Below are 14313 nucleotides of genomic sequence, written 5' to 3'. Positions count from 1 at the left end.
GCAAAAGACACCCTCTGCGCACAGACGGCTCCACTTGGGGCACGTGGCTTCGTCCTCAGCTGAGTGTCCTGTGCAGTGCTCACCTGGCCTGCTCTCCTGGGTGGCCCTCCTAACTTCCTCTCCAGACTCATTGGGAGTCCTCATTTGGTGCCTTTTGCGTTTCCCTACCCCATTCATTCTCCACACAGCAGCCAGATGTATCTTTTAAAAATGCGGATTGGAACATTAAAAATGTCATCCCTCTGTTTGAAACCTTTTGATAGTGTTTCTTTGATGGCTTCCTGCTGCTCCTTGAAGCCTCCAGGATCCCATGTCTGGCCCCAGGTGACCTTCCTGCCTCATCTCCTCCTCTGCCTCTTGATGCCTCTGCTGGCCTCTTGCTATTCCTTGAGCTCTCTCCTTCCTCAGGGCCTTTGCACTTGCTGTTCTTTGAATGTGGCCCCTACTTTTCCCTAGTTGATACTTAAGCATTTTTTAAACCTTAGTTTGAAAGTCCCTTCTCTGGAAAGTCTTCCTTGAGCCAGCCGTGGCCAGTTATTGACTGTTCTAGAACTATGAACTTGCTCTGTGTAGCATGTGCCTCATTGAAGTTTTGTATTTATTTCTGTGATTTTGATTGCTTTCTCTCTTCCCTGCTTGACTTTAAGGTTCATGAGGTCAGGAGCTGTGTCTGTTATCCCTCACTGTATCCCTGGCACGAAACATAGTAATCGTTGTGGAATGAATAACTGTCAGGGGCCAGGTACTAAGGATCGGTCTGTCCCTTTTTATTCTTTTAAAAAATCCAGTTAAGTTGTGACTCAGTCCGTTAGGCATCTGACTCTTGATTTCCACTCAGGTCATGATCTCAGGGTTATGAGATGAGTCTTGCCTCTCTCTCCCTCTACTTCTGCCCACCTCCCCTGCGCACCACCCCCCCCCCCCCCCCCCGCAAAATAAATAAAAATAAAAATCCAGTTCGCTCATCAAATGTGTTTGCTTCCTCTGGGTATGAAACCTGTTTAGGGGCACCTGGTTCCAAAGGTGGAAATGATATAGCGCCTGCCTTTGAGAGGGCAGACTGGTGGGAGAGAGACCCTGAACAGATAATGCAGCGGCCAAGGTGAAAAGTACTGTGGATAAGGCTCTAACCTGGTTCTGGGGAGGCCGGTGCAAAGGAAGGTTTTTGGCCCTGGGTTTTGAAGGATGAACAGGAGTTTGTGAGGTGAAGGAAACAGAATAGAACTGGCACAGGGACAAAGGCCAGTTGTACCATATCCAGGAGCAGGTGGCTAGGAAGGGGCAGTGGTTGGTATGAAGGATGGGGGCTGTGAGTCTAAGGAAGAGGAGAAGGGGTGCCGTGGGTACCATCTGCAGATCCCATGTAGCTGGGCAGCACCAGGCCCCGGAGGAGGAGGGAGGCGCAGGGAGCTGGGCTCCTGTGAGGTCGTGGCCTTGGGGTGTTGGGTGCATATGGAGGATTGGGGATGCTATGGGGCTCCCCCAGCAGATGCCTCCTCTCTGATCTCTTCTTCATTGGAGAATGTAGAGGAGAGGACGGTGTAGCAAGAGCCAGTTGGGAGAGCCAGTCAGAGGGGCCTGGTGGCCGGACGTGTGGGCTCCAGGGGCGGATGGTCTGGCTGGTCACTGGGGCTCCTCCTGGCCCCATGTGGCCGAGGGTAGCCTCAGCTTCCGCCCCGATGAAGTGCGATAACACAGGCACCATGTCCTGAGGCTGGTATGGGGACCGAGGGAGCAATTGTGCTGCCAACCCTGACCCAAGCACTTTGCCAGGATGAACACTCATCACCCTCTAGCATCCCGTGAGGAACATTTTACAGCAGAGGAAACAGAGGCACAGAGAGTTTACATGACTTGCCCAAGGCCAGGCAGTCAGGGGGCAGAGTCTAGGCTCAGAGCTGCTAGACTTTCCACTGTGTGATTTTGGGTAAGTTACATAACCTCTCTGGGCCTTTGTTTCCTCACCTGTAAGATGGGAATGACAGTGATGCCTCTGTTGTGGGGTCACTGTGATGATTAACAGCATCCCTGCGTGCCAGGTGGCGTGACCTGGGTTCCTGGCTTTGGGAAGTACGTGGTGCGTGTTTGCTGGTATATTGCTGGGACCGACGGAGCGAGGTCTGTGCAGCTAGGTTAGCACAGGGCCAGGGCTGTGATACGGCCTCCCTGAATGTCCGAGAATACCGTTGACACGATTGTGACCAGTCCCCACCTGAGATTGTGCGTTCCCTGGGGGCTTCCGGATCTGACGGCTCTGCTGCCCTCTCCCTGCCCTCCGCCCCGGCTACAGGCCAACGAGAACAGCCTGCTGAGCGCGCAGCTCAAAGGTTTCCCCCTGTTCCTGCACTCCAACCTGGGCCTGAAGGACTGCAGCATCAACCCCAAGTCCCCACTGCTCTACGTGACGCGGCCCAGCGAGGTGGAGAAAGGCGTGCTGCCCGGCGAGGACTGGACTGTGTTCCAGTCCAATCACTCCACCTACGAGCCGGTGCTGCTGGCCAAGACGCGCTCCTCCGAGTCCATCCCGCACCTGGGCGCGGACGCCGGCCTGCATGCTGCGCTGCACGCCACCGTGGTCCAGGACCTGGGCCTCCACGACGGCATCCAGCGCGTGCTGTTTGGCAACAACCTCAACTTCTGGCTGCACAAGCTCGTCTTCGTCGACGCCGTGGCCTTCCTCACGGGCAAGCGTCTCTCGCTGCCTCTGGACCGCTACATTCTGGTGGACATCGATGACATCTTTGTGGGCAAGGAGGGCACACGCATGAAGGTGGAGGACGTGAAGGTATGGCCGGGGGATGCCAGACAGGTCGGGCGGGGCCTCGCCACCTTCGACCCTTGGGGTTCTCCGTCGTGACTTCGCGGTCTGCCTCTCCCCAGTGCTATGTGCGTCTCCCTTCCTCGGCCAGGCAGCTTTAGCGATTAGACGAAAGTGTCACTGGAAATTATATTGAAGCCTTGAATTTTTGGGTGTGGAGCTCAGGAAGGTATCTGCAGTGGGAGAGACTCCACTGTTGAAGCCAAGGGATGGAAGCTCTGCAGGGTTATATATCTGCCTTTTAATCCAGATGCGATGTTTCACTCTCAAAAATGTTTATGCCAGTCCCAGAGTTCCCACAAAACTTTTTAAACAAGAATTAGAGCTTGAATCGTACACAGGCATATTCTAACCGAGGTCTGTATAAATAGCAGAATGGATGTGTTTATTTCAAAAAGTGTTTACCCAACTAAACTGTATGTAAAAGCATTTTGCAGACCTCGAAATTTTACACACACGCATCACTGCTGAAGAGAAGCCTACAAGTGAAGACCATTAAGCAAGCTTTAAAATGCACTTTCATCTAGTCTCTATTTTACTCAGAGTTCTTTGCAGAGAGAACAGCATCACTAGAAAATCAGTACTGGTTGCCATAAATAGAGGGCAGGCACAACAGCAGATCCAAGGAAAACAAAGCCAGGGGATTCAATTCTACAGAGATACTGCTGCCTGATGTCCCTGTCCTCCCTTAGGAGATTAGCAGGCGTTAGAACATATTAGCACCAAATCCAGACCTCGCTTTGATGTTCAGGGGGCAAAAGAGACTTAGTGCTCTCCTCCCAAGTGAGCCGTGTTGTGGGCACTGTGTTCCCTGTCCTCCTGAAGTCACGATTGGGGTTGTTCCTGGGGCCTGGGAGGAAGGCAGAGGGGCAGGAATGAATGCTCTACTCTTCCTTACACCTCCGGAAGAGAACAGCAAATGGTGTTGGGAGGCAGGCACTGTGTGGGGAGTCAAGACCCATTGGACCCTGAATAGACTGGAACTCATGGGCAGGTCCCTTCCCATGTCTGAGCCTCAGTGGGGAACTCCCAAGAGGGGCAGATAGGAAGTTTTGAGGCTGTTTCCCCCACCGCCACCGGGGGGTGGGGGTGTTGGTTTATAGAGGGGCACGCTTGGAGCCCTCCCAGCTCCCATCTGGTGGGACAGGGATGTGTTGCTCTGATCTGCTTTGCACATTGTGTCTGCTCCTGGGATTTTACCTCCTTGAGGGCTGTCCTGTTGAAAGCAAGTGTTGAGATGACGCCTGTTGAGGCTTTCCAGCTCTGAGGCTTCATGCAGTGCCATCGCCGACCTCTCAAAGTAGATGGCTCTGTTTGCTGCTTAGGCGCTCTTCTCCTCTCTCCTGCTGTACCCTTAGTGTTTGCTGCTGTCCAGGTGAGTCCTTGAGACTGGTTCAGCGTTGATCCCACGAGGAAACCAGGCTAGGCTCGGGGTGTCCCCCACGAGCCCTGAGGCTGCCCTGCTCGCTTATTTTCCCCACTTTTGCAGTGAGGGATGAGAGCAGGTCAGACCTATATCTGTCCCAGGATACTAATAGCAACACCCTCTTCTGCGCACTCAGCTCTGAGCACACTGTTGATTGCTTCGCCAGCAAGGGTCCCACTTGCCTTAAACATCCTTGTGAGTCTGAAGGGGCAGAGGTTTCCTCCTTCCCCTCGTCCCTTAATCCCAAACACAGGCTACAACTCAGCCTTTCTTCCAGAGACATGAGTGTCGCCTGGTTAACTTGGACAGCATTGGCTGTACGGTGTGGGTTAAATCACACAGACAGCAGCTGCTTATGCAGGGCTTGGCCAGTCCAGGCTCTGTGCTTAGCCCTTTCTGTGTACGGCCACAGCGGATCCTTATAGCAGCCCTGTGAGGCGGGTATCATCCTAAGTCCCATTTCGCAGAAGAGACCACTGAGGCTCAGAGAGGTGACATAACTTGCCTAGGGCCACACGGCTAGAGCATGCATGTCTGTCAGGTAGTGCCTGGCCTTGGTGAAATGCTGGTGGGGGCCCCAAGACTGTCCGACTGCAGAGCTGTCTGACAGGTCTGACAACACGCTCTCGCAGGTGTCTTAGCAGCCTTGTGTGCTTTGTGCGGTGGGGGCACTTTCGGAGTCCTGACTCCAGAGTACAAGTGTGTGTGTGTTCGGCAAGCGTCAGCCTCCCTTCGTTGGCTTGCCCAGCATGGGGTGTGCCATGCTCGGGGACATCACATGGTTGGGGATGCCATATGTCATGATCCTGTGACATCAGCCTTGGCGATCACTGGGAGAGACCCTCCACGTTTGACGGACGAGGATCCGAGGCTTACAGTGGCCATGACCAAAGACATAGCCATGCCACCATTTTACATTGCTGACTGAAATGTCAGGCAGTTTGATGCACAGGGTCTCATTCAATCAGCCCAAGAGGAATTATTATCTTCATTTCATACTTGGGGAAACTGAGGCCTAGAGAAGCCACGAAGCTTTCTCAGGGGCACATAGTAGAGCTGGGCTAGCGACAGGTCTTCTCTGGCTGGAGGCCTGGGGCAGGTGGCATCTCAGGGCTGGCTTCATGGGTGTGGGACCCCTGCACACAGAAGGGGCCTGTACAAGGGTTAGTGCTCTGCCGTGGCCTTGATATTTGAGACGATTTGGAGCAAGGATCCCATGTTTTCATTTTTTGCTGGGCCCTGCAGACTCTGCAGCTGGTCCTACAATAGTAGGATCTTTCTGGGCCCTCAGTGGGAAGAACAGAGCCCCTGGCTTTCACCTCACCCCTTCTTCCTCCTCTGCCTATCCTAGGCCCTGTTTGATACGCAGAATGAACTACGCACGCACATCCCAAATTTCACCTTCAACCTGGGCTACTCAGGGAAATTCTTCCACACAGGTAAGCGGGCCTGGCTCTGTACCCACGAGCAACTTCCAGGGGCCCTCAGCATCTGGATCCATGGAGAACTGTGCCACGGGGAGAACTGGGGGGCTGATGGGCCCATGTCAGGGCCACATTTGTCCCTGGTGGCCTCCCCCTGATCTGGCAGCCCACAGACAGTCACAGCCCCCAGCAGAGGACATTTGGGGGCAGCAATAAGACAACGTAAGCCCTCACTCACCCCTCCCTGCCTTCAGCCTGTGCTGTCTTTGGGGGCATCTTCTCCCTCTTGTCTCCCCCTCTCCTCCGTCTTTAAAAATTATTTGTACTATGCCAGCTTAGAAAGGTAATTGGGTGAGTTTTAAGAACACCGCAGAAATACATCGCGTAGACAGTGAGAGTGCCATATAGTTGTTGGCGCCCCAGAGATGGCCATTGCCATTTCACTATCAAGTCTTAAGGGTCGAGCTTGAGGGTGTAGGTGGCGGAGTTCATGCCTTCCCTCCTCTTTCGGGCTCTCCCAAGTTCCTCAAATGCTGCCCTCCTGGGCCGAGCAGGAGGGGAAGACTGTCATCCGTAGGCCAGATTCCCTGTAGCTGCCTTCCGCTTGGGCCACAGTGTGGAGAGGCTCTCTTCAATTCTAGGAAAAACCCTAATGCTCTGCAATTCTGGGTGGGGGGGTGGGGGGAATTCAGCAACAGGCTCCCAAAGCCACATAGCAATACTGGGTCGTTTGAACACATTTTTGGATTCTCGGTCCTCAGCATTTCAGAGGTAGTTTGAGTCATAGTATGAGACAGGACGTCTAGTCCTGTCTGTATACAGAGCGGCCCAGATCGTGACGTGAAAGACAGATGACAGACGGCCCAGTAGGCAGACAGGAAGCGGATCAGAGCAGGCCTCCCAGAGCTGGGAGAAAGCTCTGGGACTGCCGATGGCACGCATGGGGCCCAGGGCCCAGAGAGGAGAAGGGCTTGGCCGCAGCCTCCCGGAGGCCAGACTGGGCTGAGCAGCCAGCGCTTTGGCCGCAGGTACCGACGCCGAGGATGCCGGGGACGACCTGCTGCTGTCGTACGTGAAGGAGTTCTGGTGGTTCCCCCACATGTGGAGCCACATGCAGCCGCACCTGTTCCACAACCAGTCGGTGTTGGCCGAGCAGATGGCTCTGAACAAGAAGTTCGCTGTCGTGAGTAAGATTCCCCACAGGGCGGAGCTGGTGGGGTGGGCTGGGGGCTGGGGGTCCCGACCACTAATCACCTGCAGCTCCGTTGCACAGCATTTCATCAGGGTCTTTGCAGCCCCCGTCTCTCTGAAGCCTTGCAGAGACCCCGAGAGGCGATTATCGATACTGTCCCTTTGAGCTAAAACGCCAAAGTGCGGGGGGACCCCCAGCAGCTGGGAGGAGGGCCCGCAGGGCTTAAAGCCAGGCCAGTTTCTTTCCTGAGCCCAAGCTCTGTCTTCAGGCCAGAGTGGGAGGCTCAGGAAAGCTGGAGCTGGTACTTGGGGAGGAGGGAATGAGGCCCAGTTTCAGGCTCAGCCTGGCCCACCAGCCAGTCAGAGGCCCCGACAGGCAGGAAGAGCCCCTGTCCTTGCTGCTCACTCCAGGGTGCCGGAGGGCATGAACACCGGGCTGAGAGTTAAGAGTTCCCCAGCTTGGTCAGTCCCTCACTCTGAGACTCGGGGCCCAGTCCTTTCCCTCCCTGGGCCTCAGCTTTCCCATCTATACCGTGAGGGCGTGGACCCACTGCCCTGCCATTCTAGCCTCTGATTTCTCTTTCCCGTTCTACAAAGGGGAAATGAGACCCGGTGGGGAAGGAGCCCCATGCTCACCCTGGCCTGGGCCTCCTCTCCCCAGGAGCATGGCATCCCCACAGACATGGGCTATGCGGTGGCCCCCCACCACTCGGGTGTGTACCCCGTGCATGTGCAGCTGTATGAGGCCTGGAAGCAGGTGTGGAGCATCCGCGTGACCAGCACGGAGGAGTACCCCCACCTGAAGCCAGCCCGCTACCGCCGCGGCTTTATCCATAATGGCATCATGGTGAGTGGGCCCCCAACTGGGGAAGCGTGGCCTGCGTGCTCGGGTTAGGGTCTCAGGCCAGGCTCTGCTGTCCCCTCGGGCATCCAAGGAAAGTTCTCCATCCCAGGGAAGATCAGCTGCTGGGCTGGCCCTTTCCTGAGCTCCTTTTTAGCTTTCGTGACAGGGCATTGGGAGCTGAACATTTTTTAAAGGGGTCTCTGGTGAGGATTGGGAACAGGCCTCTGTCTCGTTCGTTTGTTCACTTCAACACTTTTAATGAGCTTCTGCAATGTTCGAAGCACTGGGGCTGCAGAAGTGCACAAAACCAGTGAAGGTCCCTGCCCTTGTGGACCTGACGTCCTAGTGGCAGGAGATAGTGCACTCACAGATGTGTGACATGAGTAACGTAAGGCCAGTTGGTGATGGAGACATGGAGAAGAGTCAGGCAGGGAAGGGGAGGGCCAGGGGAGAGGAGAAGTCATTTTAAATAAAGGGAACAGGAAGGGCCTTCCTAGGAATGAGCCATGCTGCTATATGAGGAAAAGCTTTCAAGGCAGAGAGAATAAGTGCAAAGGCCCTGAGGTAGGCAGGCTTTGTGCTAGGTGTGTTAGGAGGCCAGTATGGCTGGAGGGGAATAAGGGTAGGGGAGAGGAGGTCAGAGGAGTATGGGCCAGCCACATCATGTAGGGCTACATGAGGCCATTGGATGGACATTAGCTTTTTGTGAGGTGGGAAGTTTTTGCATGCAGTGCCGTTATGATCAGGCTCATACTTTTAAAAAGGTTTCCCTTGTACTGGCTTCTGTGAGTTGCAGAGACTGCAGGGGACAGAGTGGGAAACAGGGAGACCAGGTGGGGGGGCCACTTCAGTCTTCCAGATCAGAGAGTGGTGGTTCCATCAGGGTGCAGGGTTGAGACGTGATCAGATTCTGGACTTAATCAGAAGGTCGAGCCAACGGGATCTGCTAATAAGTTGGAGGTAGGGTGTGGGGGAGAGAGATGAGTCAGGATGACTCCAGGGTTTTGGGCCTGAGCCACTGGAAGGATGAATTGTTGACAGTCCAGATGGAGCATGTGTAGGAAGGATAGATTTATACTTTCATCTGTCCATCTGTCCATCTGTCTGTCTATCCGTCCACCCCTCTCTCCTTTCCTTCCTCCACTGGCCTCCTCAATACCAGGCATTCATATTCTCTCTCTGGGGAGGAGGTGGTGACCAGACAAGCAAGTTCTCTGCTCTCTTGGGGTGCCGTTTTATGAGAGGAGACAGAATTGACAGTTAAGCCAGCCGGTGACTGGGAGCATTCCTGGGCAGGTTCTAATGCTGTGAGGGGTTTGTGAGAGTGACCGGGAGGACTGCTCTGCAGAAGGTCAAGGACCCTTGCTGGGCAAGTATTCTCACTTGCCTATCTCTATTACTTTGGGGCCTGCTCATTTTGTTAACAGAGAATAGGGGCGAAGTTTGTAAAGCGGCGAGGGCCTGTGGGCTCACTTGAGGGAATGTCGCAGGCTACAGAAGGTCCCTGGAGGAGAGGACCCCCAAGAGTGGGGGGTGTGTAGTCACACAAGAGGGTGAGGAGACACCCTGGCCGTTCTCCCGTTCTCCTGAGGGAGGGTCTTCTATGGCCATCCATGCCTGGAGATGCCAGAGCTCTCCCCTGCCCCATCCCCAGGTCCTCCCGCGACAGACCTGCGGCCTCTTCACGCACACCATCTTCTACAATGAGTACCCTGGTGGCTCCAGCGAGCTGGACAAGATCATCAACGGGGGCGAGCTCTTCCTCACCGTGCTCCTCAATCCTGTGAGTGCTCATAGCCCTTGGCTGGGGGTGAGGGGCCGCTGCTGGACAGTCTCTCTGCAGCCAGACTGGCTTTCCTGGGCCTGGGAAGGAGGGCGTGGCAGCCGGTACAAGGACCGGGAGTGGGGAAATCCGCCCTATACCCCTGGCTCTCGCCCTGCTCTGCTGTGTGACCTTGGGAAGAGAATCCAAGATGTCTTTCCTTTTTCCTTCCAGAATCTTGTACTTCAGTGCAGTAGTGTGAGCGTTTTTGTCTGTGTTCTTTTTCCAGTCTTTGCGTGTGTGTATAAATATATGGATGTTAGGTATAAGTCATTAATCCGTAAACTATGTGTATATATATACTTATTTTGAAATACATATATTTTAAACTATTCATCTGAGCTTTCTGGCTCTCTCTTTCCTTATCTGTAAAATGGAAATAATGATCCATGCTTTAATACCATTAAGTAGATACTAAGCAGTGGTGTTACTCAGCTTTATGGGATAACTGAGCCTTCCTTGTCTTCTGTGAACACTCCACCGAAAAAAATACAGAACACCCATATGACTGCACAGTAGGTCAGCTTCCCATTTCAGGGTTGTGCTAGTTGGTGGTCAGTCAACCAGACCTGGGTTCACCTGGCTGTGCCTAAGCCAAGGTCACTCAGTGAGTGCTGATGGCCCCAGGGAACCTCAGACTGGTCACAGAGTGACTTCTGCAAGCTGTGGCCTGACCAGAAGAGTCAAAAGTGGGGTGGAGGGAGCTCAGATGCTGACCGGCCCTGCCCCCTCTCCCCCGGAGCAGATCAGCATCTTCATGACGCACCTGTCCAACTATGGGAATGACCGCCTGGGCCTGTACACCTTCAAGCACCTGGTGCGCTTCCTGCACTCTTGGACCAACCTGCGCCTGCAGACGCTGCCCCCCGTGCAGCTGGCACAGAAGTACTTCCAGATCTTCTCCGAGGAGAAGGACCCGCTCTGGCAGGTGGGTGGGTGCGTGGGTGTGGGGGACGGCCTGGGTGTCTTGTCGCAGAGATGGAACACCCACCACTGCCAGGCACACATGCCAGGTGTGGGCTTGGCCTCACACTCTCAGTCACTCTTGAGTGCAAACTCGGGTGTGCTCTTACACGGGCACACTCGCATGTTCTCACACGCAGGTATGTACACAGACCCCCACAGATAGGCATGTGTGCACACTCACACACACCTTCTGAAAAGGCATGATAAGGCTGTAGAGGAGCAGAGTGTAGATCAAGGGCAGATCAAAGCACCTGCCTGGCCTGGTTAGACTCAGTCCTTTATGTCCCTTCGCACGCTAGAAGGCTCTGTACCATGGGAAAGGGGACTGATGGGAGGGTTTGGGGGGGGGGGTCTTCCCCGAGGACTCTCAAAATCTGGAAAGAGAAGCTAAGCTGGAATGGAAACTGTCTCATAGTTAGACCAGGGGTCCACAAGCCAGGGCTCATGGGTCAGATGGGGCCTGCAGTCTGTTCTTGTAAGTGAAGTTTTATTGAAACCCATCCACACTTGTTCTCAGACATACTGTATGGGGCTGCTTTCATGCTACAACAACGGAACTGAGTAGTTGGGACAGAAACCAGGTAGTACTCGAGCCTAAAATAGTTACTAAACACTTACCCAAGATTTACTAACCTCTGCAGAAGTTTGCTGACCCCTGGTTCAGACACAGCTCACCCAGTTAAACTCAGCAGATGCTTGTGAGCTGCTGTCGCGTGCCAAGCTCTGGGCTGAGTGTTTTGCTAGGACTAACCAGAAGTGGTCCCTGCCTGTGAGCAGTTCAGGGTCCTGAGGGGGTGTGTGAAGGACACACATGGTTACCCTACCTGCCAGTGCTGTCAGAGCCGTATATCCATGTGCAACGAGAGTCTGTTCATTGGGTTTGGCCTCCCCCCTCACATTCCTTCCATTGTTGCTTTAGGACCCCTGTGAGGACAAACGTCACAAAGACATCTGGTCCAAGGAGAAGACATGTGACCGCTTCCCAAAGCTCCTCATCATTGGCCCCCAGAAAACAGGCAGGTCTCTCTGTTCTTGGCCAGGGTCCCTCACCACCTGCTGTCTCAGCCACAGAATTCTGGGACCACCTTGCCCTGGTTCCAGTCCCCAATAATCTGCCCCTCTCTTTCCCAGGAACTGAGAATGAAGTTGGGATGAATATGAATTGTTGGGATGAACGTGAACTGCCTGTCAGTATGGAAGTGGGGAGAGGGTGGAGGTCGGGCAAAGAATTTGCTTATCAGCCCTAAACCACAGCCTCAGGGAGCTCTCTTGTGGGAGTCTCTGAGTCTAAGCAGAGAAGCCCAGATCTGCTGTTCCACACGTTTGAGCAGTGCCAGGCAAAACTGGTTCAGGGCAAAGAGGACGGCAATCGATTAGTCATGTCTGCCATAAGTACAAGGGGGAGGAGCAATGATATGCTTGCTAAGTGTTTGCCATCCACACATACTGTAAAGCACAAATGGGTATGCCCATTTTACAGATAAAATAACTTGAGGCTCAGAGAAGTGAAGTGACCTCCCGTGACACACTCAGGAAATGACAGATCTAGGTCTTGAACCCTTATCTCTCTGACCCCCCAAGCTTAAACTCTTAAAGAAACTAAACTCTATAGTTTCCTTCTCTTCCAAGATGTCTTCTTATAGCCTACAAACTGTAGACTCATGCACAGGAAAGGAATGAACTCTGTGGAGAAGGGGGTAGGTCCTGTACTGTCGAGTAGGACAGACAGTGTGAATGAGGGAAGGGCTCCCAGGAGGAGAAGGCATTTGAGCCAGATCTCTTAGCCCTTCATGAATTTCCGTCAACAGACTGCAGGGTCTAGAGATCCCTTTTCTCTGAGCTCCACGTGTCAGAGGACAGAGGCCCAGACCTGGAAATCTTCTAGTTCTGGGATTATGAGACGACCCTAATGAACTGGGCATGGCTCCTAGAGTAGAGGGGCGGGAAGGATTCTGAGGCCAAGTTCTTGGTTAGTGTTTAGGATGCCATGATGGATTAGTGATGTCTACAGTGGATGCAGGAGTTGCGGTTCTCACATGCATGCCCTGTATTTGCTGTCCTGGCTTTCATGAAGTTATTTGGATTGTACAGGTGTAGAAACTAAGCCCCAGAGAAGGCAAGGGACTTTCCCAGGATATCCCCATGAGTCATGGAGAGCTGGAGTCAGAACCCATGATCCCAACTCCATGTTTGTGCGGGGCTGAGCCCTGGTCTCAGCTATCTTCCATCCCTGCAGGCACCACGGCCCTCTACCTGTTTCTGGGCATGCACCCAGACCTCAGCAGCAACTACCCCAGCTCAGAGACCTTTGAGGAGATCCAGTTTTTTAACGGTCACAACTATCACAAAGGCATCGACTGGTGAGTGGCCCTGTCCATCCAGAGCTGGATGGGAGCTTGCTGGCATGGAGTCTGCCCCGGAGAAGGTCTGCCGTGCTCATGGCAGGAAGCAGCTGGCCCTTGCTCACATACAGCTGAAGTTCCTGTAAACAGGGACAAAGCTCAGTGACCCTTGAGTCATGATGTTGGAGCCTTGTCACAGGCGGGACATTTGATGAAGAAGCCCTTTGCCCCTTTCCATCACCGCCTGGGGTCAGAGGCTGCTGGAGATGGGAGCCAGCACCTCCCTTGCTTACGGGAAAACAACCTGAATCCCAGAGGAGGACAGCGACTTGCCCAAGGTCCCAAGAGGCGGGGACAGGGCAGGGGCTAAAATCCAAATGTTCTGACCCTGAGAGCTGGCCGAACTTTGCTTGCCTCACCGTGGAGCAGGTAGTGTTCTTATGAGCCCTTCAGAGGCGACTTGCCAGCCTGTGGGGAGTTGCCTGGGGAGGTGGGAGGTGGTAGCAATCGCAGCTTCTTTCCAGAACCTGTCACCAGAGGTGATGGTGGTGGGGAGTGGGGGTGGGGCGTGTGGGGATAGTTTTACGCTCCAGTCATTTCAGTTTGCATCTTTCTTGACTGTTCGCCTTTTCTTACCCTATCCGTGTATTACTCTTATTATTTTCGTGTCAGTGGTTTGCCTGGGTGGAGAGATTATGGCCCCTCTGTTGGTTTCTGTACTTTTTCTCTCTCTTTTGTCTATCATCTGCCTGCCTAGCTGCCTACCCGTCTCTGTCTCTAACACGTGGACTGTCTCTGGGGTCCCTGGATGTCACCCTCTGTCAGGTTCTAGGGAGATGACATGGTGCAACACCGTACATTGAACCTCAGCAGGGCCTGGGGCAGCGCCCCGTCGGCAAGCACCCCAGCAGCACATACACGCATGAACATGTTTCTAGCACAGTCCGTGACTGTTTACACCAAGATTAATAGGTCTGGCTTTGCTGCCAAATGGCTTTGCTCTAAACTTGAGGGAAAACGCTTCTGTCTTCAGAGCTTTCTCAATTTCGGTGTTACAGACAATGGACTGTGGGTGTACAGATGCTATTTCATAAAGAAAATTCAGAAATTGAAACTAACAGAACGCTGTATGTTGTAATTAGAATTTAAAAACTAAATAAAATTCAGAAATAGGAGAGAGCTAGCAGTTCCTCAGCCCCATTCCCAAGATTTTGGTTTTGTAGGTAGGTGTAGGGCGCAGTGAGGAGCCTCAGAAGCCCCAGGGCGGTTCTGACGAAGGGGTTTCTGGAACCTTCCTGGAGTAACCCTGTCTCCCAGGATATAGTAGGGATCCTACACCCTTACCTAACGTGGGCCTGTGGGCTTTGGTTCCCATGAAGCCCTGAAGTTGTCCCTCTATTCTGTATGAGTAGGTGCCCCTGGGAGGCTTTGGAGTGTTGATTTCGCTTCCTGAGGCGTCCTCCAGTGCTGGTCCCAAAGG

General features: G+C 53.7%; 1 protein-coding gene across 2 annotated transcripts in view; it reads left to right on the top strand.

The window, feature by feature from the left end:
- The window catches only part of NDST1 (N-deacetylase and N-sulfotransferase 1), a 58504-nt gene that overhangs the window by 32957 nt on the left and 11234 nt on the right, over positions 1 to 14313 (top strand). For both annotated transcript variants that reach the window (XM_045999539.1, XM_045999540.1), the window contains exons 3-10: positions 2291 to 2785; positions 5596 to 5683; positions 6697 to 6851; positions 7521 to 7706; positions 9358 to 9486; positions 10271 to 10453; positions 11411 to 11507; positions 12728 to 12851. In XM_045999539.1, the coding sequence (XP_045855495.1) occupies positions 2291 to 2785; positions 5596 to 5683; positions 6697 to 6851; positions 7521 to 7706; positions 9358 to 9486; positions 10271 to 10453; positions 11411 to 11507; positions 12728 to 12851 (1457 nt within the window). The remainder of the gene's footprint in view (positions 1 to 2290; positions 2786 to 5595; positions 5684 to 6696; positions 6852 to 7520; positions 7707 to 9357; positions 9487 to 10270; positions 10454 to 11410; positions 11508 to 12727; positions 12852 to 14313) is intronic.

This window comes from Meles meles, chromosome 3 (genome assembly GCF_922984935.1).
Source record: "Meles meles chromosome 3, mMelMel3.1 paternal haplotype, whole genome shotgun sequence".
Classification (NCBI taxonomy): domain Eukaryota; kingdom Metazoa; phylum Chordata; class Mammalia; order Carnivora; family Mustelidae; genus Meles; species Meles meles.
The sequence above is the reverse complement of the archived record's forward strand: the minus strand, read 5'-3'. Positions and strand labels throughout refer to the sequence as shown.